The following is a 23,395-nucleotide window of genomic DNA, read 5'->3' on the forward strand; positions in this document are numbered from 1 at the left end:
GCCACTGTGTGTGCATAATGTTGTGATAAAGAAGATAGCTCAAACTTCCCGGGTAGGAACTACTGATGGTTATCAGTGTCAAAGGGAGCAGGGGAAGGCCCCTGCGGCACACAGTTGTGCCAGGTGAACCAGTGGGGTGATCTTATGCCAGAAAAATGCCATACCATGGACTCCTTCGGGTCTTTCCCTAAGGCCCAGTTAATTAATCAGAACACAAAAGCTTGCAAAGTAATGCAAATGTATTTCTCAAAGCGGGCTGCAAAAGGCTTTAAGACCCTTCTCTTCTGGCTTCTGACTCTGCCTGGAGGAAAATGCTCATATTCCTCTCTTGAGGGCCCTTTGAAAAGGCTTTTAAATGAGGCAAGCAGCTTTTTACTGCTACTGGATATTGCGTCCTCTTTCCAGTCTTCTAGCAGCCTATCACAGTCAGAGCAGAAAATGTTCACACCAAGAGTTACAGTGGATTCAGTGAGCCTTGTGTGCCTACAGCTGCTGGTAAGAGCTTCTCTAGCTCCTAAGTATAAGTTTTGGCAAGTCTGGACATTATTTATTTGAAAACAAGTAATTGCTAAGATGTTAGATGCCATGGACTGATGGAGTCCTAAACCTGCAACAAGCTTTGTCTTAGACCCTCCTAATCTCTGCAAGCTTTATGGACTGCAGAAGCTAATCCTGGACCATATAAGTAAAGCTACACATTCACTAATAATTTTACAATTGATTGGGAAGTTATATTCACATACATTTCCAGGAAAACAAACAAATCCTGACAACTCCAATTAGGAGACCTAAACCACTGTCTAAAGAACAGCAGGGAAAGAACAAAATACAACATTCTCACTTCCTTCTAAAAAAAATGCAAAAAATTTCCTTCTGAAAAAACTCCCACCTTTTTATTGCAGAAAGAAGCCTTTTTACTGCCGTTGACTACCAGAACAAATTAAGCTATTTACACTGATTCTAGCCAGCACACGCCTTGGTGTCGTTTTTTCAGCACCTAAACTGAGCCAGGCACACAGCCACAGACTACTTCAGGTAAGTATCCCTGTGCAAACCAAGGAGTTCAGGCTGATGCACGCTCCACTTGGTGATTTTACAGAAGACCTGCTGTGCAGGTTTTTTTCCACTTGATACTAGTTCTGTAGGGGAAAGAGAAAACTTTAAAAGCCCAATCTAAATTCAGCTGCAGGGGGTAGCTTTTAATTGCACTTTGGATCAATAGAGAAACAATCTAACACTTACTCTTGGTTACTAGGCAGGGGGTTGTACTTTTCCAGGCAATTTTCCCTGCTTTTCCTACGTTCCCTTTTCCTTATTTGCTCACACAATCTGGATTCTCTGCAATTTAAGTGCAGAACACAGCATTCATATCACTAGAGAACCTATCAAATCATATATCTGTGCCACTGATTTTGGTACCTTATCAGCAGCAACAGCATGTTCAGTAAGTAGTCCCAACATTTCAGCAGTTCAGAGTACTAGGAAAGTGTTAAAAATAGCAGTCTCAAATCCTTACAGCCTGTACTGAAGTGATAGGTGTACACAAGTATTTAAAGGGTGTCAAGTAGCATTTTATTTCATTTCCCAGCTGTATAAAACTAAGAGCAGGCCATAAGGTAAACAGACATCAATAAAGCTCCATCCAGAATTCTCCTTCTATCAAGAGAAAATGTGTTATTGAGCCCTCTCGTGTTCAGTTGGATTAACAGCTGTTAGATCCACAGTGTCCTTCCTTAGGACCCCTTAAATCAAGGCCCTGCATGCTTTAACCACACTGCCATTCACTTCTTTGCCCTCTCCACCTTGCCTCCATTTCTTTCATGTTTTTCTTCTTTCCATCCTGGCTGTAAAATCTAAGCATATTCAGACCATGCTCCTGAAACAGCAGAGTGCTTAGTTGGTATATTCACACCGTAAAACAAAAGAACTGCCGTTTTGGAATAGGACAACTAAAACATCCCTCACTGCCTGTAAGCATGCTTATATTCCCAGCATTTCTCCTCCATCAAAGGACAGAATTTACAGCCTTGCTTCCCTCTTTTAGATAATGCCTATGAGATCAAGTTTTAAACTGAGTATCGCACAGACACCATTGAGACACGTGCAACATTTCGCTACCCTTACAGAAATCACCCCGACATTCTCAAAGCCTTCCAAGTACTATTGACAGTCCTGTTGATCCCAGACCTTCCCTACCAATCACCAAGATTAAAAACCCTGGTGTCCACCACTTAGCTGGGACACTGCACAGTCAGGGTTGTAAGAGGTAGCAGCTTTAGCAGTATTTTTTCCAACCTGCTCTTCTGTTTGCTACAGCCTTTGCAAGTTATGGCTGCATTGCTAGGGGTGCTTAATGGGATGGAGTCTTGTAACTGAGGATGAGGTAATGGATTGTTTCCTAAAAGACTCACCTTCCACTTCTGCTGCCTCAGTCATCCTTAATTTAGCTACTGCAAGACCAGCTCACTCTTGCAGAGATCAGGAGGCTCAGGCAGGCTGTTCAGTTGTGCTTCAAGAGCTGCTATCATCTGTCTCAAGGAGCTGAACTCCAACATGGACATGCTGCTGTGGAGGAAACCTGGAGAAGGAGCCATAAACTAAGAGAGAAAGAAGGAGAAATGAATGAGAACAGAGAAAAGACAAAGGACAGTACTAGGACAGAAAAATAGCTATGGCTCAGCAGCAACAACATCAAGGAATATTAGCAAGCAGTACCCACTCTTGATCAGCAACACAGGGGTGCACTTCAGTTCATGAAAACTTAAATAAGTTTTGACAGGTACGTACGTATAGATTTTGAGAGCAGCTGAAACCATAAGGAAAACAGGCTTTGGAAGGAAAAATCAATATAGATAGTGAGAGTCATGGTATCTTCTTTATTTGAAAGACAGCTATAGTAGCAAAGCTAGGAGCAAGTTAAACCCTATTCTGTGTCTTTCACTACAAGCAAGGTAAAGGGGAGAAAAGCACACACCTCCATAGCATTTGTTATTGCAAGCCAGTTTCCTGAAGAATAGGGTAACATAAAGCATTTCAGAGGAAAAATGGAAACACCACATACAAAAATACAGATGGGAAATCCTACAGTCAACCTGTATTTCTACATAAATTTATCTTGGTTTTGAGCTGGATAAATGCTAAGAGATACCCTAAGCCTCTGGGTGTCTCACAGAAAGCATGATTCATAGCACACCAGGGCCTTCATAAACAAAACTGACAGAACTGACTTAGTAATTCAGTTATGACAACTAGATGTGAGGCAACCCATGATATCTTTGCGACAAAAGGCAATTTAGGAATGAATGTACCAAATATTCTGCAGACAAACCAGTCAATCCCATCCAAATCAGTATAACACATCAGGAGTATGTCAAAGAATACAGTTCAACTTCTCTGTGTAAGCACAGATTATATAGTAAAACTGCTAAGAGGCCCTGGGTACACAAGTGAGTTGGAGGGCAATTAGTTACGGCAGCTCGGAGCTGCCTGTATGTTGGGGGGAAAGAGGCTTATGTCATAGAAGCAGAAAGCAAAGTTTCTAATGACCCCATATATTTCAGTTTATTATCCGATAAAATATTTCATATTTAATTTTATGAAAAATAATTTGCGTAGATTTTATTACTGACATTATTTTGATACTTTCTTCCATTGCTTAAGTGATAAAACCAGTAACACTGTCTTTGAATCTGTTCAACTATTAGCTTTTACATATTAATAGAGTTTAGTAGACCACACACAGCTACCTAGAAACCATGCCCTTACTTCCTCCAAAGGAGCAAAAAACTTTGTGGGATCATTTGGTAGCAGTCACTTCAGAGATCATTGAGAAGGCTTGCCTTATACTCATGAGAGAAGCCGAGAAAGCCTTCAAAGACCACGTTGCAACTCACTGAAAATTAGTTGATGACACGTGTTTCTGTTAATGTTAAGCTGGCAGAAATTCATCATTTTCTGTAGTTTCATCATGGTATTTCACTGTTAGCCAGGTCATTCAGCACTGAGGACTTGGTCTACAGAGAAAAAAAGCCTTAGAGAGCTTTCCTTCTGAAGTATGTAGTAGTAAATCTGATCAGTATGAAAAACTGTCCCTTTCCTGCATCTAGCATATTCTAAATCTCTCCAATGAGTAAAGTCAACACCACACCAAAAAACTCATTGCTAAGGCCTGCCACACAGCTTACCTGAAATTTAAATGAAGTTTGCGACATATAGAATGTGAGACATGATCAACTATGCATTCTCATTTAGAAAACCAATACACATATTTTAATGCTCTCACTAGAAGGACACCATGTGCAGTTCTCAAACATTTTCAAACTTAACTAATCTAGAGTTCATATGCCTTATTTAAAAGATTCTATAAGATGGTCTACACAGACATCTAAACAGGCTTTTCCAACTATAGATCAGTAACACCCTCACTGTTTCCAGTCAGTTTTTGTTGGAACTCCAAAACAGGGTATTTTGCCTTGGGAAAGGTGAGAAGTTTAAGGTGATCAAAATGAGACATGTCTTGTTAAAAAAAACTAAAATAAAATTACAGCATTACATACCACACAGACTATTTAGCTACCCTTCAGAGGTGGAAAGAGTTTTGTGAAACCCTTTCAGATTCCTTCTATGGCTCCTAAATACCCTTGGGAGCGGTGAGCTACACCACATGTTAACGGGCATTCAAAGTATTACAAACAGTCACTACTGTATTTGAGCCTGTGAAGGCTGTGAGTAATTGTGAGGGATAAGGATGCTTCTGAGCTCGTCCCCATCCTTTCTCTGTGAAAGTATGAGACAAGTATAACCACCTCCTGTGGCTGCAGTTTGTGTCCTCTGAATATATCATATTGTAGACTCTGCTCATCCCATCCAGCATAAATTAGTATTTCTCTAATACCTCAGAAAGATCCAAGGACCTCAGACAGATCCAAGGGATCTCAAGGAAGAGGTTGATCCTCTGATACTCTGCATTGCAAGAACCCTTGCAGCCCTCTGAAGAAAACCAGATGAACCAGAGAAGTCTATACAAGCTGGCAAGCAGGACACAGGATAGGGTCGTACATCCCTAGCTGGGACCATGCAGCAGTTTGTCTCTCAGCAAACTGATTCATCATGGGCCTTTAACTCCACTGCTGCAGCTCATTCAGCTCCAATACAACACATCTGACAAGCTCTCCCTCCAACATAGAATTTGGACATGGGCCATGTAAAGGAGGAGCCAGAGCATACAGTAGCAGTTGTGCATTCACAGAATGGAAGAAAACATGGATCACTCAAATAGACTGAGTATCAAGAAATATTTTATTGTACATGTAATCAAAGTTTAAAAAACAGACAAGAAGGAGCAAGGGACAGATTTATCTAGCATCTCTTAACTATGCAGGGTACAGAAATACAACTAGTAAAGAATTAGCACATATTAGTACCCTTTGCTCCCCTTCCCTGCCCCAATGAAGGTTATACAAGCGAGATTAGTAATGCTTCAAATCAAACCTTCTCAGTAATTGCACACTTGAGCTGACATAGTTGAAGGATGTTCAGTTTCATGAGAGAGTATGTGCCTTCAAAACAGTTGTTTATAAACAAAGCACTATCTCTTTAGTGGTTTGTAAGCATTACTCATTCAACACCAAGAGTATACTTAAATGACTAAGGATTTAGCAGCCATAATTGTCTTGTTACATCTGAACTGACACTATCTTTATCAATTATAGAAAATAGATTCCTTAGGTTTAACAATATGTAGTAGAGAATATATTATCTAGTGTCAAAACCGTAATGTAAAGCAGCAGTGGAAGTATTCACAGGGAGAGGGAGGAGCTGCATGCTGAGCAGGGGGCACGCTGACAAATCAGAACTAAAAAATCTGAAGCTCAGGAGTGCTAGCTGCAAACAAGTTACACCTCAGTATCATTGGTGTAAGTTTCACAATGTCTGGTTTGAAAAAATAGGCTATTCATCCCACATCTACATCAATCTCCCAGCTTAACTCATGACCCTAGATACTCCTTACCTACCACAGTAAGATCTTTAACAGTTCTAGCAATATAACTTATGTTCTGCCTTACACACTGCGAGGAAGAAGGCTTCCATTCTCTTCCAGAGCCAGACAGGAAGAAGTCTGAAACTGAATGCAGGGCATTATCAGGGCTTATTCCCCCCTTCAACCACTTGGTTTCCTTCCTAATTTACAAGGGTGAAAGCCTTCAGAGCAGAAAGCTGAATCTTTTTTCCAGTACAAGCTGATACTCTCTCAATAGCTTAGAAATAAGCCTTCACAAAAAATGTAAGCTATACAGCATGTAGCAAGGGATGAATCAAATCAGTGTGACAAGTGCTAAATCCCAAATTGAAGACAAGACAAGTTTTGGGATTCCCACAAAAGAGGGCTTTGTTTATTCTTCAGTGGCCCAATAAGCCTAGCTAATTAAAAGACTCTTTGCAAAGCTTCCAGAGAAGGCCCATGGAAAGGTAGACAAAGCAAGGTCCAAAATAACAGTAACTAACATATTCTGGATTCTAATGCCCTTTGGAGACTATCAGCTTTTTGGCTTAAAATCCAAGTGAATCATGGCATATTAACAATACCATCATCTATTTCAGCCTACAGCATGGTCCAATGCAGGTTATTAGTGTCAAGTTACACACCTAGGACTTGAATTCACTAACACTCATAGCACCACTTGATTGTTGCTGTAAATAAAGACAGTCTAACCCTTAAAGTCCTCTGCCAGAAAGAGCCTGTTACCTTTGACAGTTGTACACCACCACCTATTTCGGGCCAGCTGACCTACCCACACTTTTTGTCCTCACACATGCATCTGTTTTCAGAAAAATCTAAACAGCTCCAAGCTTAAACTCTGTGACATAATACCTTAGCTTTCAAAGTTTTGAAATAAGTTCTCCTTACAGTATTCAAATGTAGGAAATTCACACAACTGACAGACCAATTTATTGACATCTCACTAGATATTTCCTGTACGTGCCCAACTGCACAGTCACAGAAGCCTCCCAGCTCTTATTCATTCTTCTCAGCTTTGAAACAGGAAGGGATCAATATAGATATCTCAGGATTAACAGACCTAGGTGCAGGGAAAAAAGCAGCTGTTCTGTACCTCAGTAATTATTACTCAGTATTTATCTGTTTCAAGCAACATCAAGGCAGTATTTGAAATTATGCTGCACTTTAGCAGAGACAGGTTCCCTACCATTAAAGAAACATCAGCCTTTCCACAGGAAAAAGTCTCTAAAATTTAGCTGGCCATTTTTTCTTAGCCATTACATTTAACAAGGCAGATTTGCTTAGCTTCCCATTCTAACAGCATTATAGAGTTGTCAGAGTATATGGCTCATACCTATGGCCTCTCTTTAAAGTACAGTAGCTGGGCTGCACGTTTTTGTAAGAACCACAGAAGTTTATTAGCTATGCTAAAACACTACTTAAAGAGCCTAGCATTGTTCTAAGACTCACCAGCTACCTAAACAGAACAGCTGTCCCACAAAAGTGATTTCACTAACATCTGAACTTGAAGACAAACACTACAAGAAGGCCAATAATGGAAATCTTGTGTGATCAAAGGTTCTCTTACTATCTCATCTGAAAGACACTACCTGCCACTTTGAACTATCTCCTCCTTCCATAGGAATAACCAACATACCTTTTGGAGGCAGTTTAGACAGTGACTGCTCAAAAGTATTTCTACAGAACTGCTTTTTGGAAGAGAGAATAAGTTATTTTACTATTTGCACAAATTGAATTTACTACACTCATTTTACTCTGATAATGTTTTAGCTACAACGTATCTGTACAAGATGTATCAGCAGAGATAGCACATTGTTAACACTATGTATGTAAACCGAGAAACAACAGGTCCTTTCATCAAGGTGTCATATTGCAGGTAAGCCATTTTACTTTAGTCCAAGAGGCTGCGAAACTGCATTTCTGCACCAAGGAGATTCCTGGTGAGCCCAACAGAAAAGCCGTGCTCTACAAAGGTGACTGTCCACCCTGGAACAGCAGCAGGAGAAGAATCAAGCAACCAGTGTTTGCGGTAATATTCTTAAGAAGGATTCCATTCATTCGGTGCATATTGCTGTACATAAGGTGCATAAACCTGTCAGGTATGAGATCAGCGTGAAGAGAAGCCAGTTGCAAGGCTGCAACCAACTACTGGCGTCATGTCCCAGATCTGGAAGAAAATATTGTGGAGAATTACATAGCATTATTATAAGATCCAAGAACTGTTTCTCTAAGAGGCATAGAAGCAAACATAAAGATCTCCCTGGACACAAGGTAATAAATCCTGTTTAAACTAGGAAAACATCATAAAGGGTTATAGGAGCCTTACAACCCAACAGCCAAACTTAGGGGTCAGGAGAGTCTTCTAGCAGGTCTCTGTAGGTCTGTTTTAAAAAGCACTATGCAGTTTGTTATAAACATGCTTACAGACTGGAACAGTCTCAGTTCTGACATGCATGGCAGATGTATAGCTTAAGCACAGCAACGTTCTACATCAGTTTGATTTCCATGTCACTGTCTCATAACCAGGGCTTTTAGTGGCAATGGTGTAAGAAGCCAGGGAGCTCAGAGTAAAAGAAGCCTGCGTGTTTCATCATGTCTGTGTCTTTAAGGCTGCCGGCAGATTCTCCTACTGCTGATGCCTGCTTTGTCCAGAGGACACCAACAGTAACCAGTTCCGACAGCTAGACTCCATACAGCAGAGTTACAGGTCGTTTCCTCATTCAGCTGCAGGAAGAACAGTCTGCAACAACAATGACTCTTGCTGCCCACAACAGTTAGTTTTGTAGCAACAGTTGTCAAAGAAAAAAGTATACACAAACATTAGCTCTCTATTAAATATCTCTAATAAATGCAGGAAAGAGGTACATGCATACCTTCACAATCCGGTCACTCCCACAAGTCACCATTAGCCCTCTCGAGATGTCCATGGACATGTGTGAAATGTTGTGTTTTCCTTCATGAAAGGTTGCTAAGGAAGTACGGCTGCACGAGAACAATTCAAATGAAAGCCAGCCATCAGATGAAGCTTGATGGCATAATTATAGCAGTGCAAAATAAACTTACAAGAAAATTAAGTTGCTCAAGTACTAATAAATCAGTTCCGAGAACTGCAGTGCCATATCAAAGGGGACAGAATTAAATTAGCAAGTCATGCTAAAGCATTGTTTGTGTAGTTATACAGGTGTGACATTTCCTGGCCTTCTGCAGCCTGACTGTTAATAATACTTGAGCAGAGGTGGGACACTGCATTAGTAAATAATTCTACTCTTGGTTATAAAGTCAAGCTCAGCTACATTTTGACTCACTATAGCTAGCAGGACAACTAGGGCACAGCACCTCCCTTTTTTAAAAAAAAAAACAACAAACACCAACCAAACAAAAAACCCCATCAACCAAAAAACCTCCCCAACAACCAACAACAACAAAACAAAACAACAAACACCCCCCAAATTGGCATCTGATTATTTTGGTCCTTTAGCACTCCAGGTGGCCAAGGAGGTTACAAGACAGCGAACAGTGAAGTGCTGTTCATATCAAGATAAAAAGGGAGTTCCTTCATTGCTAAGAAGAGTTTAATGGCAGCAAACGATGTTTAACCCAATTTGCTTGCATGCGGAAAATAATATAGGGCTGTAAAGAATATTCCCATAGAAACAGTTTTCAGTAGTGTATGTGAAGTAATGCATATACATGCTGGCAGCTATGCATTGTCAGGCACCCATTTAACAATTTAAAGTGCAATCAATAGCCTTTACCTAAATAGAAATCTTGACACAAATATGTTTCAACTCTAGATCTGGGCTCATGGAAAAGAAGATAAAGTGGATAAAAAAGTTGTAATACCACATCTGATCCAAATCAGCTTGCAGAGCCAGTTGAGGGATCTCTGCCACTGTAGTGCTTTGAGTGCCCAAGGCAAAGGTGACCTATTAGCAGAGAGTCACCTTGGCATGTTTGTGTAGCATTGTGCGTGTGTGGATGTGGAGCCAGCACAAGTGTTTCTGCACCTCAGCAGTATTACTTTAATTTATTACTCGTTAATACTCACTCTTCATCCTTGATTGACTCAAAACAGGAATCACAAACACGGACCTGGAACTCAAATCCCATAATCGGGTAACTTGACCGTTTGGTACTGCACTTGCCACACACTGCTTGCCCACATTTTCTGCAATGATGCTTCATGAAGGAAGAAGAAAACAAACAAACAAAATCACTATATTGTGCCACTCGACCACCTTACCAAGTGTTCACTGAACAGCAACAACAAAGCTTCTGGTTTGCAACCTGTTAGGAAGTCTTCTGTTACTTCAAGCGAAGACCAAGGACTCTGGAGTTCTGAACAGTCTCCTTGGCCATTAATGGGTTTACCTCCATATTCTGCCTGCCCATCCTCTTCTCCTCTTGCAAGCTCCTTCTGGGAGCCAGGGAAAAAGAGGGTTGAACAAGCAACCAAGGAAATAACATTCTAAGAAAGCCAGAAATAGATGAGTGTCCCAGTGCCTGTCTCGTCCCTCCAAAAAGAAAGCTTTCTGAAAAGCTTTCACATTCCAGCCCAGTAAGAGCAGGGCTACCACTGCTTCCCTGAACTGAGTACCCTACAACATGTTAGGCTATAGTTTGCTCAGTTATGGGGCACTGTGTGCCACTTTACACCACACTTGAAGATTAGCTGTCCACAGCTCCAGTGCATAGAAATATTCAGAGAAATACAACAGAGCACTCACAGCACAGCCTGCTTTGCCTTGTGATAGAAGTTTGATGCAACACATTCCATAGAATTTGGAAATTTCTTAGCACTTCTGAGAAGCTGTGACCTCTCCATAAACCCTAACTTCAAAGCAGCAAAAATACCAACAGTTTAAAAGACCTAACAGCTTTAGTGGTCTTCTGTTTGCATTTTGCTTAAATGCTGAAGCACAGCTAAGCACTCAAAACAGCATATCTCACCTGTCTCAACCCTAATGTCTTTGTGTCCCACATTTGCTTTATATTCCAGAAGAAAGGCTGTTCACACTTCTGACAGGAATCACTTTCTAGCCATTGAGGAGCCTACAAAAGAGCCAGAGATACAAGCAATCGATTATTTTTCCTGATATGACAGCCTAGGACACTTGTTTTAAGAACCCAAAGTAAAGTTTTACTTGGAAAGATGTCCCTTCTCAGCTGCGGACATTACAACAGTACATTGCCTATTGTATAGTACATAGGAAGTTTAGTACAAAAAACCCCAAACCTAAGGCTACAGTTATTTGTTACCTACACACTTCCTATACTTTTTAAGCCCACAGCAGTATGTTATATTAACACCTTCATAAGAAAATTAATTCAAACATCTAAGTTATTAAACTTGCTGCAGGCATTCAAAGACTAGTGCTCTGGTTGCCTAGATAATTTTTAAGGGCTGGTGTAATCCAAGTTGTAGAAGCTATGAGGCAGTTAGTCATCTCCTCTAAGAGCAGGGATCCAGAAGTAAATTCTGGAATTATCTTTTCTGCTTTCCTAGGATTTCAGTTTGAAATAATTAAGGACTCATCTGCATTTTCCATCCTGCCCACATCTTCATTAAGCATCCCTTCTCACACCCACGTATCTTTCCTGCCATAAACGGACTAGGCCAAATGAAAATAGTTAGAGCTGTCACACATTTCAACACTCTCAGATACTTCAACTGAGCATTCTTGTAAGGGATGGAAAGAGAGGCACAATATTTTTAGTACATAGACTTGAATTAGAACATATACATTCTATACAACTTCATACATCTGATGGGGGAATCTCCCTGAAACCCAACAGGAAGAAAGCTGGAACAACAAAGAAGCTTTTCTCCTCAATTAACTTCCATCCATTGTTGATAGTAATAAAACAATAGTATTGTCAGTTGCACCACCATCTCACCATGGATACCAGATATCCAGTTCCTACATCTTCAGCCTTGATTGCATCCCCTTCCTTCCCCCACGCTAGTGGAAAATATTGTTACTACGCTTTACAAGTCCTGCATGGGGGAGGACAGTAGAGGAAATGAGTCTCCTCTCCACCAAGTGAGATGCTCCATATTACTTCTTTCAGTTACTTACAATAGCAGTTTTCACTTAATAGCATTTTTGAGAAGACAATCCACTTTCTGTCTCTCTCTAACAGAAAAACAGGCTACCTTCCTATTCTTTCACCTTAATTTCAGGCATTAAACAGGAGGTAAAAAACTACCAACACTATTACCAATGTACAGTTGGAACTGCCCAAGATCAATAGTACAGCTGTCAGCAGAGTTACCATTCCTTCTAATCAAAAAAGTCCGTCTTCTAGTCTTACGTGTATTAGTGCATATTTGAAGATAGCCTATAATATGACTTGCTAGCTAATGTCACAGAGGCAGTATGTTCATCATTCTTCAAACATTTAGTATCTTTGCTTTTGGATTGGACTTGATTATGTTTTTCCAGTGAGTTCTGAGACATCATGGCTGTTCTAAGGTAACCATATTATTTTAATTGTATTAAAACTGTCTATTATTTAGAAGATCTCTTAATTATTGTGTGCAGATCCAGAAAAGAAACAGCCACACCTTGTTTTCCCGATTGTATTATAAGTCAATTCCTTGCAACTACAAAGTTTCATAGTATCACAGAAGTTTTGAAGAGAGATCATCATGCTGAAAATGTTAAAAGCACCACATACAGCATTCAGTATGTTCGAGGTGACAGCTCAACACATGTCAGAAAACAATTCTTAATCATGACACTTGCATTTAAGGAAAAGCAATGGGGCAAGGAGGCTGAGCCTTAAATACCACTTTCTGGGGGCAACCAAACTAACACCTATAATTATGGTTTAACCAAAGACAGCAGTAATATACATCTTTTCAGCTCCTATGATGGATATGAACTGATGCAGAAAGAATGTGCATGGCAGGCCCCGTTGCTGTGTACTGAGGTCTTTAAAAAAAAAAAAAAGTTGTCTGGGGACTGAATCTCTACATTCTGAACTGCATCTCAAAAACAGCATCCCACTTCTTTACCTGCTTTGACATGAATTTCAAGACTGTTGAAGCACAGTCCATTGGTTTCTTTACTGCAGAAGCGTGCCTGCTTTAGACTGTTCTAGCAGCAAGGGCTGTAGCCATTCCAGTGAACATATGGTCTCACTGATGTAAGACTAAGCAGTCCCAAGCCTGTCCTGCACTTCTCCTGTCCTGGGAATCCATCTACTACAATGCAGTATGGACAGCCACTAGAACAGAGCATGTTTTAATAATATCATTCAGCCTTAAAGTTTCAGACAATGTGAGGAAAACAGCCTGCAGAACCAACTAAGCAAAGCCACATCAGCCTCTGAAAAAGGAAAAAAAAATAATTGAAAGAATATATCTTTGACCTAGGACATGATCTTACCTCTTCTCGGCTGATATCCATATTCCAAACAGCAATTCCCCCATCAGCTGAACAAGATACCAGCTGCCGTGTCAGCTGGATGTAACAGATAGCCTGCACCTTGTCACTGCAAACAAAGTAGATGCTATTTACCCATAGGTATTTATACAAAGCTTAGTTTCCTAGCAAACCCCGATTTATCCTTGTAAAGCTACCTAGGAAGCCAAAACTGATTTCCAAACACTTTGCTAAGTCTCTATAGAGCTCTCTATAGAGCTATGAAGATGAGCGAACAGATGCTGTCACCTAAGCACTACCCTAGCATCAGGATGTTGCCTAGAACAGTGTTCTTACAGACTTGACCAGAATACCAGAGGTACAGTTCCGTGTTAATGTTTGCTGGCAGTAAGCATTGACAATAAACTGAGTGTCAACTGGCTCAGAGTGTGCGTGCAAATGATATTCTGTGTTGGCAAGGAAAGCCAGCTATCAAAACAGAGATGACTGAAAAAATAAAGAGAAATATTTGTTTCAAGATATAGCTAGGAAGCAGATGGAGCTTCCACTTTTGCTAACAAATCACAGTAAGTCAGTCTGTAGCTGCAAAACAAAGCATGCATTCACCAGTAAGACAGTTTAATTCTAAATAGAAGAGTCATGGCAAAATAAGTCTACCCTAAGAAACTAAACAAAGGATGTCAACAGTATTAGACCGCTTTGCAACATCTACGTTGAATTAAAAAACCATTCTGCTTCTCAGAAGAACTTACTTTCCCATTCAGTATGAAGTTTGATGCTAAGTGTGATGTTTGAAGAGAAACTAACAGTGTTATAAGTCTTCACCAGGACACATGATGCAGCAGTAACAGCAGTATAAAGTCCTCCAGTCACTGACTTCAGTTACTTTTTTGTATCCAGTACTCTATTATTAGTTCTTTAGCCATAAAACTAAATCCTCAAGATTTAACAAGAGTTCTAGGGCTAAGGCTACCAGTCTTGATCAAAGGTGGATGGAGGCATCTATGGAATTAGACAAGAGGAGAATGCACTATACAAATACATCTTTAAACATAAACAAGATCTCTGCTACCACTGCAGTTCTAAGTAGAATATATCTTCAGTAGTGAACTGCCTGTCAGACTGAATTAAGGCCCTAGATTAAAAAATGGCAGCTAGTGTTGTGTCTCTGTAAAAATAGCTGATTAAATACAGACAACTAACTACCTAATCCACAGAACAGTGGAGATGTGACATGCTTTTCTGAAGTCTAGAGACCCACCCCTGTAATTTAGCCGATCAGTTTATCGCCTCGCTGATGCAAAGAGACAGAGAACAGGAACATATTGAAGCTTATTCTAGATGGGTACACGAACATGCTTATACATTAAGTTTCTAGCCCAGCCCTCATGGGCAACTCAGTGAAGTATTTACAATACCAAAGCATGCAACTTTTACATAAAGTCCAAGCAAGATGATTCAAGATTTTTACCCACCTCTTTCTATAACCTACTTTTATGTTATTTTCTCATTACCCATGGTTTAGAAGTATCAAACATGAGCAAAAAAAAAAAAAAAAAAAAGATTTATCTGTAATGCTTTCCTAGTACTGATTATCCTTCTTCCCCCTCAAAGTCTTCAGAGTTCTGCAAAAAGTTATTTTCTCCATTATTCACAAAGATTCAAGTATCTTGCCATGCTGTTTAGTCTTCCTGGGACTCTGTGTTCATTACAGAACAGGTAGGAAAAATACAACACCATTACATACTGATGTCCCTGGAGCAGCAGCGTTCGCCCCTTCCTTCCACCAATATCCCACATGATAATGCTGTGATCAGAGGCACCTGAGAAGAGCAGCCGTTGAACAGGATCCCACCACAGGGAAGTAATACTTCCTAGGAAAGAACATTCTGCAGTTAGATCTAAGGGAGTCACTCCCCACCACAATGATGTATGTCTGGGCTATTAAAGTGAAACCTGAGGTACTCCCTTACTACAATAACAGATACCGAAAGCCTTAAGGCAAAAGACAGCATGCAACAGCAAGATAACAGTCCTGCCAGAGAGGCAAAGAGCATTTGACAACAGAACAAAAACATCCCCAAGAAGAAAGTTAGATGCAAAGAATAAGCCAGAAAGTTCAAGTTACTAGGTTTCTGCCCCTTGTATTTAGGCAGCTGTTAACAGTTGGCAGGCTGCTATGCGATCTTTGGAAGATGAAAAGTACTAAAACTTGCCAGAGACTAGTATCTACAACACAGTAACGTGCTTGGGCAGTGGCTGCAAGACAGCGGTGCAGTGTTCACAGGTAAACCAACTCCCTTATGTAACCATTTACAACCTTAAGATAGTTGGAATATAAAATTAAGTGACAGTTTCACTGCTGTTAGCAAACCTGGCCACTACGTACTAAATTACAAAACTAGATTTCAGAGGCCCAACCTGGCTATGCACCTCATCAGTCAGGCATAGAAAGAAACAAGTCATCTGACAGTAGCAGTCTTATACTAAACCCATATGCATAGTAATGTAGATAAGAGACTAAAGAAGTAATTTTGTCACTCGTGCTACCTACAGTTTTGAAGTTGCAAAACATTTTATTCCCTTACAGACATCCTTCCCTTTAAGGCATGCTTCTATCGTTCAGTTGTCATCAAAAGCTTTTTTAGTCTGAAAGCAAGATAAATGGTAATTGCATTGGGTTTGTGTGGCAAGGTTTTGGTGGGGGGCAGGGCTATAGGGGTGGCTTCTGTGAGAAGCTGCTGGAAGCTTCCCCTGTGTCCCGTGGAGCCAATACCAGCCGGCTGCAAGATGGACCCGCCACTGGCCAAGGCCAAGCCCATCAGCGATAGTAGCAGCACCTCTGGAACAACATATTTAAGAAGGGGAAAAAAGTTGTAGGGCACACAGAAACTGCAGCCGGAGAGAGGAGTGAGAACATGTGAGAGAAACAACCCTGCAGACACCAAGGTCATGAAGAAGGAGGGGGAGAGATGCTCCAGGTGCCGGAGCAGAGATTCCCCTGCAGCCCTTGGAGGTCCACGGTGGAGCAGATCTCCACCTGCAGCCCGGGGAGGACCCCACGCCAGAGCACAGGGATGCCCAAAGGAGGCTGTGACCCTGTGGGAACCCCACACTGGAGCAGGCTCCTGGCAGGACCTGCGGATCTGTGGAGAGAGGAGCCCACGGAGCATGTTTTCTGGCAGGACTTGTGACCCTATGGGGGACCCATGCTGGAGCAGCGTGCTCCTGAAGGACTGCAGCCTGTGGAAGGGACCCACGCTGCAGCAGTTTGTGAAGAACTGCAGCCCATGGAAGGGACCCACGCTGGAGAAGTTTGTGGAGGACTGTCTCCTGTGGGAGCAACCCCACGCTGGAGCAGGGGAAGAGTGTGATGAGTCCTGCCCCTGAGGAGGATGAAGCAGCAGAGACAATGTGCGATGAACAGATCATAACCCCCATTTCCTGTCCCCCTGCACCGCTGGGGTGGAGTAGGTAGAGAATCTGGGAGCGAAGCTGTGCCCAGGAAGAAGGGAGGGGTGGGGGGGAAGGTGTTTTGAGATTTGGGTTTATTTCTCATTATCCTACTCTGATCTGATTGGCAATAAATTAAGTTAATTTTCCCTAAGTCGAGTCTGTTTTGCCTGTGACGGTAATTGGTTGAGTGATCTCTCCCTGTCTTTATCTCGACCCACGAGCCCTTTGTTATATTCTTCTCTCCTCTGTCCAGCTGAGGCGGGGAGCGATAGAGCGGCTTTGGTGGGTACCTGGCCTCCAGCCAGGGTCAACCCACCACAGTAATTACAACCCAAATCAGTCCTTTCAAGCTCTCTGGAGCAAGAGATTTTTCTTGCCTCCTTTAGGGCCACACTGTTTTCAGACTGACCCATTTGGGAATAGTCTCTGAAAGAACAGTGACCATCTGCACCATAAAAGGCAGTTTGAGTATTATCTCAGTGTTGCACAGAGTAGGCTATTAAAATATGGAGAATTCTGGAAGCTGACTGTTGAAGGACAGTTGAAGACAATTCTAAAACCATTTAAACTGCAAAGCAAATCCTGCTTGCTTATGAAGTCACAGTTCGGCAAGAGCTAGAAAGGAAACAAGATGAAGTCCAACTTTTCAAGTCTGGCAAACACAGCTGCACTCAGAGAAGAACTAGATGCCATTTAAGTTTAGAGTTACCAGGCCTTAAGAATATTACGTAAATAGTGTAGAGACAAAAAGGTTACACATTATCTGTTTTGCTTTAAAAAAAAAAAAAAAAAAAGAAAAAAAAGAAAAAATGAAGGCCCTACTATTACCATAATTGAAAAAAAACCACCAAAACCCCACCCTGGTTCTGCCCCTCATTAATCAACTTCTATACTAGATCAATTCTTGTTTTGAGGATCACAACCGCCTTAGGGAACTTTTATATAAATCAAGGTTGTCTGCTATGCGGACAGCACTGCTGGAGTTGGTGCTTGGAAGCCCACCGCAGCTCAACAGATAGAATATGCACTATACGTAGTACCATACTGCTTTCAGACTAACAGTAGTATCTATCAAGGGGTTGCATTTTAATACAGACTAGTGCAAAAGCATGCAGAGGTAAAAGAGTCTCTAGGGCCAGAATTATTTTGCTCTTAACTAAAACAATCTGAAATTCTGCTTGAAAGCAAAAGAGGCATTTATAATTTGAAAATCTCAACTTGCCTCCCTTATTCAAAGCCAGCTTTACCATTTTACAGTAATCTGTAAATCAGGAGTCTACCCAGCTTTAACAAAGTCTACTCTATACTTAGAGCTATTAAACAAGGCAGGCTTTTCCAGTGGGTCAGAGACTTATGACCCAGTAATTCACCCCTACTCAAATGCAAACTAGTCAGCCAATTTGAAAGTTGCCAGTACTGCATGGGAAGAGGCATTAAGTCTTGTTTATTTCTCACAACTTATTATTAAATTACATGTTCTTCTGTGATTTGCATTCTTGACTTACTCATTACAGCAGACAGGGGCTCCACATTATGTTACAGACTATTTGGTTCTTCATCTGATATAAGGACTTCAGCTATACTACACAGGATGAGACATTTGTCTTTGATTACACAGTTTTGATTCTAAAAGGCTCTGTAGATTTCTTGCACAAGGCTTAGTTTCAGCTAAACAAAGGAAACTGAACTAGAGTCTCAAAGATTGATCAGAACATCAAAGTCTGCATTGGGAAGACTTAAGTGGCTTTTTAGAATCTAGACTGAGGTTTGCTAAAGCTGCTTTACATATTATTTATAGTACTACAAGATCTCAAGAAAAAAAAAGTAACACATTCTCGTCCTTTTCAATATTAAAGGAGACTAAAGTTTTTAAAGGTGGCCATCTAGTGGCTAACGTGTTTAATTGAATGCATATGTTTACCTTTATTTTTCATCTATAATAAAAATACCTGTCAGTATTTATAAGGCTAAGATTTCCCCTCAGCAAGAATGTGTCTTTTCTTTGAGAGAGTCATATGTACAGCTCTGAACAGCTTTTGATAACTACTGCCCTGCACTAGTTGTTTATCCAGTATCTATCTTTAAGAGGTAGATACCCAACTGAACGTCTCATCCCAATTTACAAAGAGGTACCATAATCTGGGTCCAGTGGAATTAATTGTACTCTTTGCTGGGTGAAAAACTGGCTGGATGGACGAGCCCAAAGGGTTGTGGTTGGCGGGGGGTCACAAGTGGTGTTCCCCAAGGCTCAGTATTGGGCCCCGTTCTGCTTAATATCTTTATCAATGATCTGGATGAGGGCATCGAGTGGACCCTCAGCAAGTTCACAGATGACACCAAGTTGGGAGGCAGGGTTGATCTGCTCAAGGGTAGGCTCTACAGAGGGATCTGGACAGGCTGGATCAATGGGTCAAGGCCAACTGCATGAGGTTCAACAAGGCCAAGTGCTGGGTCCTGCACTTGGGTCACAACAACCCCATGCAGGACTACAGGCTTGGGGAAGAGTGGCTGGAAAGCTGCCCGGCAGAAAAAGACCTGGGGGTGCTCGTTGACAGCCAGCTGAGTATGAGCCAGCAGTGTGCCCAGGTGGCCAAGAAGGCCAACGGCATCCTGGCCTGTATCAGAAATAGGGTGGCCAGCAGGAGCAGGGAGGTGATCGTTCTCCTGTACTCAGCACTGGTGAGGCCACACCTCGAGTACTGTGTTCAGTTTTGGGCCCCTCACTACAGGAAAGACATGGAGGTGCTGGAGTGTGTCCAGAGAAGGGCAACCAAGTTGGTGAGGGGCCTGGAGCACAAGTCTTATCAGGAGCAGCTGAGGGAATTGGGGTTGTTTAGTCTGGAGAAGAGGAGGCTGAGGGGAGACCTTACTGCTCTCTACAACTACCTGAAGGGGAGTTGTAGTGAGGTGGGTGCTGGTCTCTTCTGTCAGGTGGCTGGAGATAGGACGAGAGGAAATGGCCTCAAGTTGCAGCAGAGGAAGTTTAGGTTGGATATTAGGAAAAATTTCTTTACTGAAAGGGTTGCAAGGCACTGGAACAGGCTGCCCAGGGAAGTGGTTGAGTCACCATCCCCGGAGGTATTTGAAAAGCGTGTAGACAAGGCACTTCAGAACATGGTTTAGTGGGCATGGTTGATGGTTGGACTCAATGATCTTGAAGGTCTCTTCCAACCCAAATTATTTTATGATTCTATAAGACGAAGAGTTACTTTACCTTCATGCCCTTTGAGCGTTGTAATAACTGAGCAAGTATTCTGCTCAAGCTTCAGGAGAGTGATCTGTCCAGAATAATCACCAACAAATGCATGCCGAGTTTCATAATCATATCTGAACACCAGTCAAGGAGAAGCCTCATTTGCTCTTAAGAGTAGTTTATGGCACTGAAACAGATAGCACAGCTGTCAGCTACAGAGTCTAAACAAATTGGAAAAAAAATTTTAATATTCCAGATAAATATTTATGTACATACATCTAAAGGGGTTGGAGACTGTAATAGTTAAACCTTTTTCATTCCTCTCTTCTCCTCACCCTTCCCTACGTGTGCAAGTAGGACAGTATGGAAAATAAGTGAGAAATCTTTTAGAAAGCCACTGGAGAAGCCATGAGATAATCCATCCCCTAGTTTAAAGCAAGCCAAGTAGATTTAGACCGTTTCTAGCAGATATTTACAGAACACACTCATGACCTTCTACAAGACATACCAGAACTCCTCAGGCTACTTGTTGCAGTGCAGAGCTACCATTAGGACTACCTCATTGGACATTGGGTGGCATTCAGCCTTACTTAGTATCTGCTCCTATAAACTCTTAGTTTTCTAGCATATTATACTAGATGCCCCCAGGAGAGGAAAACTAAGATACAAGGATGTTGACCCTCCACAGCTAATCTCCCTTACAATGGAAGTACACTCCCAGTGTTCTAGCTACTGAGAAGGTGAAACCATGTAATTTCTTGTTCTGTTTACTGCACTTCCAACTTTACTGATGCAGGTCCTTGAGCACAGTATCAAAGACCAAACAGTATTTCAGAAAGGGTTCTGCCATTTAACACTGACATAAAAGTCACAGCACATCCTAACATCTTATCTATTAACACAGTGGCATGTTTGGCAAAAGCATTATACATCATAACAATTTTCTGACATTCAGTTTTTGTTACTACGTAACTACTGTCTCCAGAAACTAAAGCATAGGAAGCTGGATGGGACCAGATCATTTGCCACCCTTAGAAGGCTTTTGCTGTTCAGGATATAAGGAAGAGCTACGAAAATCCCATACAGCTGACACCACATAACCCAAGAGTTATTTATCAACTCACCTGTCCTCCTGGAGCCACACAAAAACACAAGCACCAGCCAGCAAAGTAGCCTATTCTGTGCAACAGAAAAGACTAACTTTAAAAAGTCAGCATACCAAAAAGCCCACCACTGTAAGTGAAAAAAAGCAGGGGTTTTGCCATCTGATGGAAATCTCTTAAGCCTTCAGAATCTTGAGATGAACAATTCGCCTTCAAGAAATCCACTTAGTCTCTGAACATGTGATCCTTTCTTCATCTTGGAAGTTCAGGCTAGCATTATCCCCACTAATCCAGTAAAGAATAGGCACTCTGCTGTGTTTTTCAGAAGCTTACACACAGGATCATTAACAACCAACTCCTAATGAACCTCCTGATAGGGAGACCAAGCACCTAGTACATACACCAGAAAGCTAGCTCCTCCAAACACAAGTCCAAAGGCAGGATCAATTACAACACATTTTCAAATGCCATGGTCTTCAGTGGAAATTCATTTTTATCTTGATAGAAAAGGTCATATTCTTTTCTCCATTTTCATAATAAAGTACTCCATTATTTGCAACAGCATTAGCTATAGAACACATTGAATTCAAATAGTGAGGCTCAGAGGCATCAGACTGTTCTGTGAGCTAGTCTCCTAAAACACACACCAGTATTAACCCAGTTCTGTGCAGCATTTAGCTGAAGCGAGCTGTACAGGAAATGTTTTGTGGGACACAAAGCCCCTGAACTCTAAAACAAGGACAGCAGAAAAGAGCAAGAGTATAACAATACAAACCTGTTAGCTCTTCAGTCAGTAAGGCAGGGTCTGCACAGATGGGAGACCTCAGAAGGCTAGACATGCTGCTGGCAACCACAGCACTACACAGGTATATAGCAATTCTAGAGAGGTCTTTATTTTTTCAAGAGATGTAGTTGATCTCTTTCAGCTTCTGAATCGTGCCACTTCTACAACATTACTGCCATTAATCCTCACACACCAACCAGTACCTCCAGTTACTGTCCAGCCACATCTAAACTGCCACTATTAACAAGTGCTAAAAAATAGTTCTAGAATTTAAAGTAAAGTATTTAACTCATGGTCAAAAGTTTTGATAGCTGAACTACATTTTAGGCTACTGTGTTTGTAAGTCTTTTACATGGATAAAGAATGTCCTAAAGTACTTGCAGCTGAATAGACAAGCAGAGTCCTTAAGTTAAAAATGCTGCAGTTAAAAGTAATTTGCAAGGAAAGCAAACTACACACAGAGAAATTACTACTCGTAATGAATAAAGTTTCAATGAACCTCATAGCTTAAACTAGAAAAGATTAACATGAGCAAATACAGAAGAATTAAAGCAGTCCAAAGTGTTTTCATGATGTTTTATGCTCTAGGACTCAAATGCACACTGGCATCTGTTGAACAAAGTGACTCAGCTAGAAGTATACAGGCCAGGCTGTAGATACAGTTAGCAGTCACTTCCACAAGATGATACAAAGACCTCAAAACTAGGAACTAGTACACACTGCAATTTCTGTAACTCAAGGTCCGAACATGCCCTTCTAGTATCTAACAACAGCTAACAAATAAAGGTATTAAACACCTAATCAGAATAAGGGTTTGCAGACTTGCAAGAGATTTCACTCTAGCTTTTTATAAGAAAAGGAGGGAGCAAATTGAGCTAAAGGAACAAAGTACTCTTCCAGTTTCAGGGTAGCAATCATTTTTCAAAGGATACTGTAGACATGAAGCCCAAGAGGTGAAGTAATGTCTCCCCAGCATACTCCCACTCCTGGTGCACATCCAGCTGATACACTTGTCATGACCAGTGCTGATAACCCACTCTGATGTCAGGCAGAAAGTAATAGCAGACACTCGATTCTGATGAGCTGTGGGAAGAAAAAGATTCTGGCTACTTTTTCCTAAAATCAGTGTGACATGTTCTTATGTTCTAACTCAGAGAGACATAGGTTGAAGATATGTAAACAATGCCCCAAGGAGACATTTTTACCATCATATTTTACTTGCCTCCAGGCTGAATTAAAAGGTTAGCATTGTTCTGGTTTGTATTTGCCTTCTGAATAGCTTAACTGAACCAAACATGCAGTCAGCTAATTTAAGCCTTTCTCCTACAGAGAGAAGCGGAGGTCAGCCCAGATACCCAAGATGCTCTGGTTAAGGAGCAGCCAAACCCTCAGCTTCCTCTAGTTAGGCCAGTATTTCTGGGGCGTAATGTAACACATCTAAAAACCTAA

General features: G+C 41.3%; 1 protein-coding gene across 1 annotated transcript in view; it reads right to left on the reverse strand.

Moving 5' to 3' along the window:
- Positions 1–5,277: 5,277 nt before the first annotated feature.
- Positions 5,278–23,395, reverse strand: part of WDFY1 (WD repeat and FYVE domain containing 1) — a 30,486-nt gene continuing 12,368 nt past the window's right edge. The window contains exons 5-12 of the mRNA XM_049803680.1: positions 22,879–23,029; positions 20,081–20,193; positions 15,158–15,284; positions 13,414–13,519; positions 10,970–11,071; positions 10,068–10,198; positions 8,893–9,001; positions 5,278–8,186 (exon numbers count right to left, since the gene is read on the reverse strand). Of these exons, the coding sequence (XP_049659637.1) occupies positions 8,127–8,186; positions 8,893–9,001; positions 10,068–10,198; positions 10,970–11,071; positions 13,414–13,519; positions 15,158–15,284; positions 20,081–20,193; positions 22,879–23,029 (899 nt within the window). The 3' untranslated portion in view covers positions 5,278–8,126. The remainder of the gene's footprint in view (positions 8,187–8,892; positions 9,002–10,067; positions 10,199–10,969; positions 11,072–13,413; positions 13,520–15,157; positions 15,285–20,080; positions 20,194–22,878; positions 23,030–23,395) is intronic.

This window comes from Accipiter gentilis, chromosome 6, assembly GCF_929443795.1.
Source record: "Accipiter gentilis chromosome 6, bAccGen1.1, whole genome shotgun sequence".
NCBI classification, from domain to species: Eukaryota; Metazoa; Chordata; class Aves; order Accipitriformes; family Accipitridae; genus Astur; species Astur gentilis.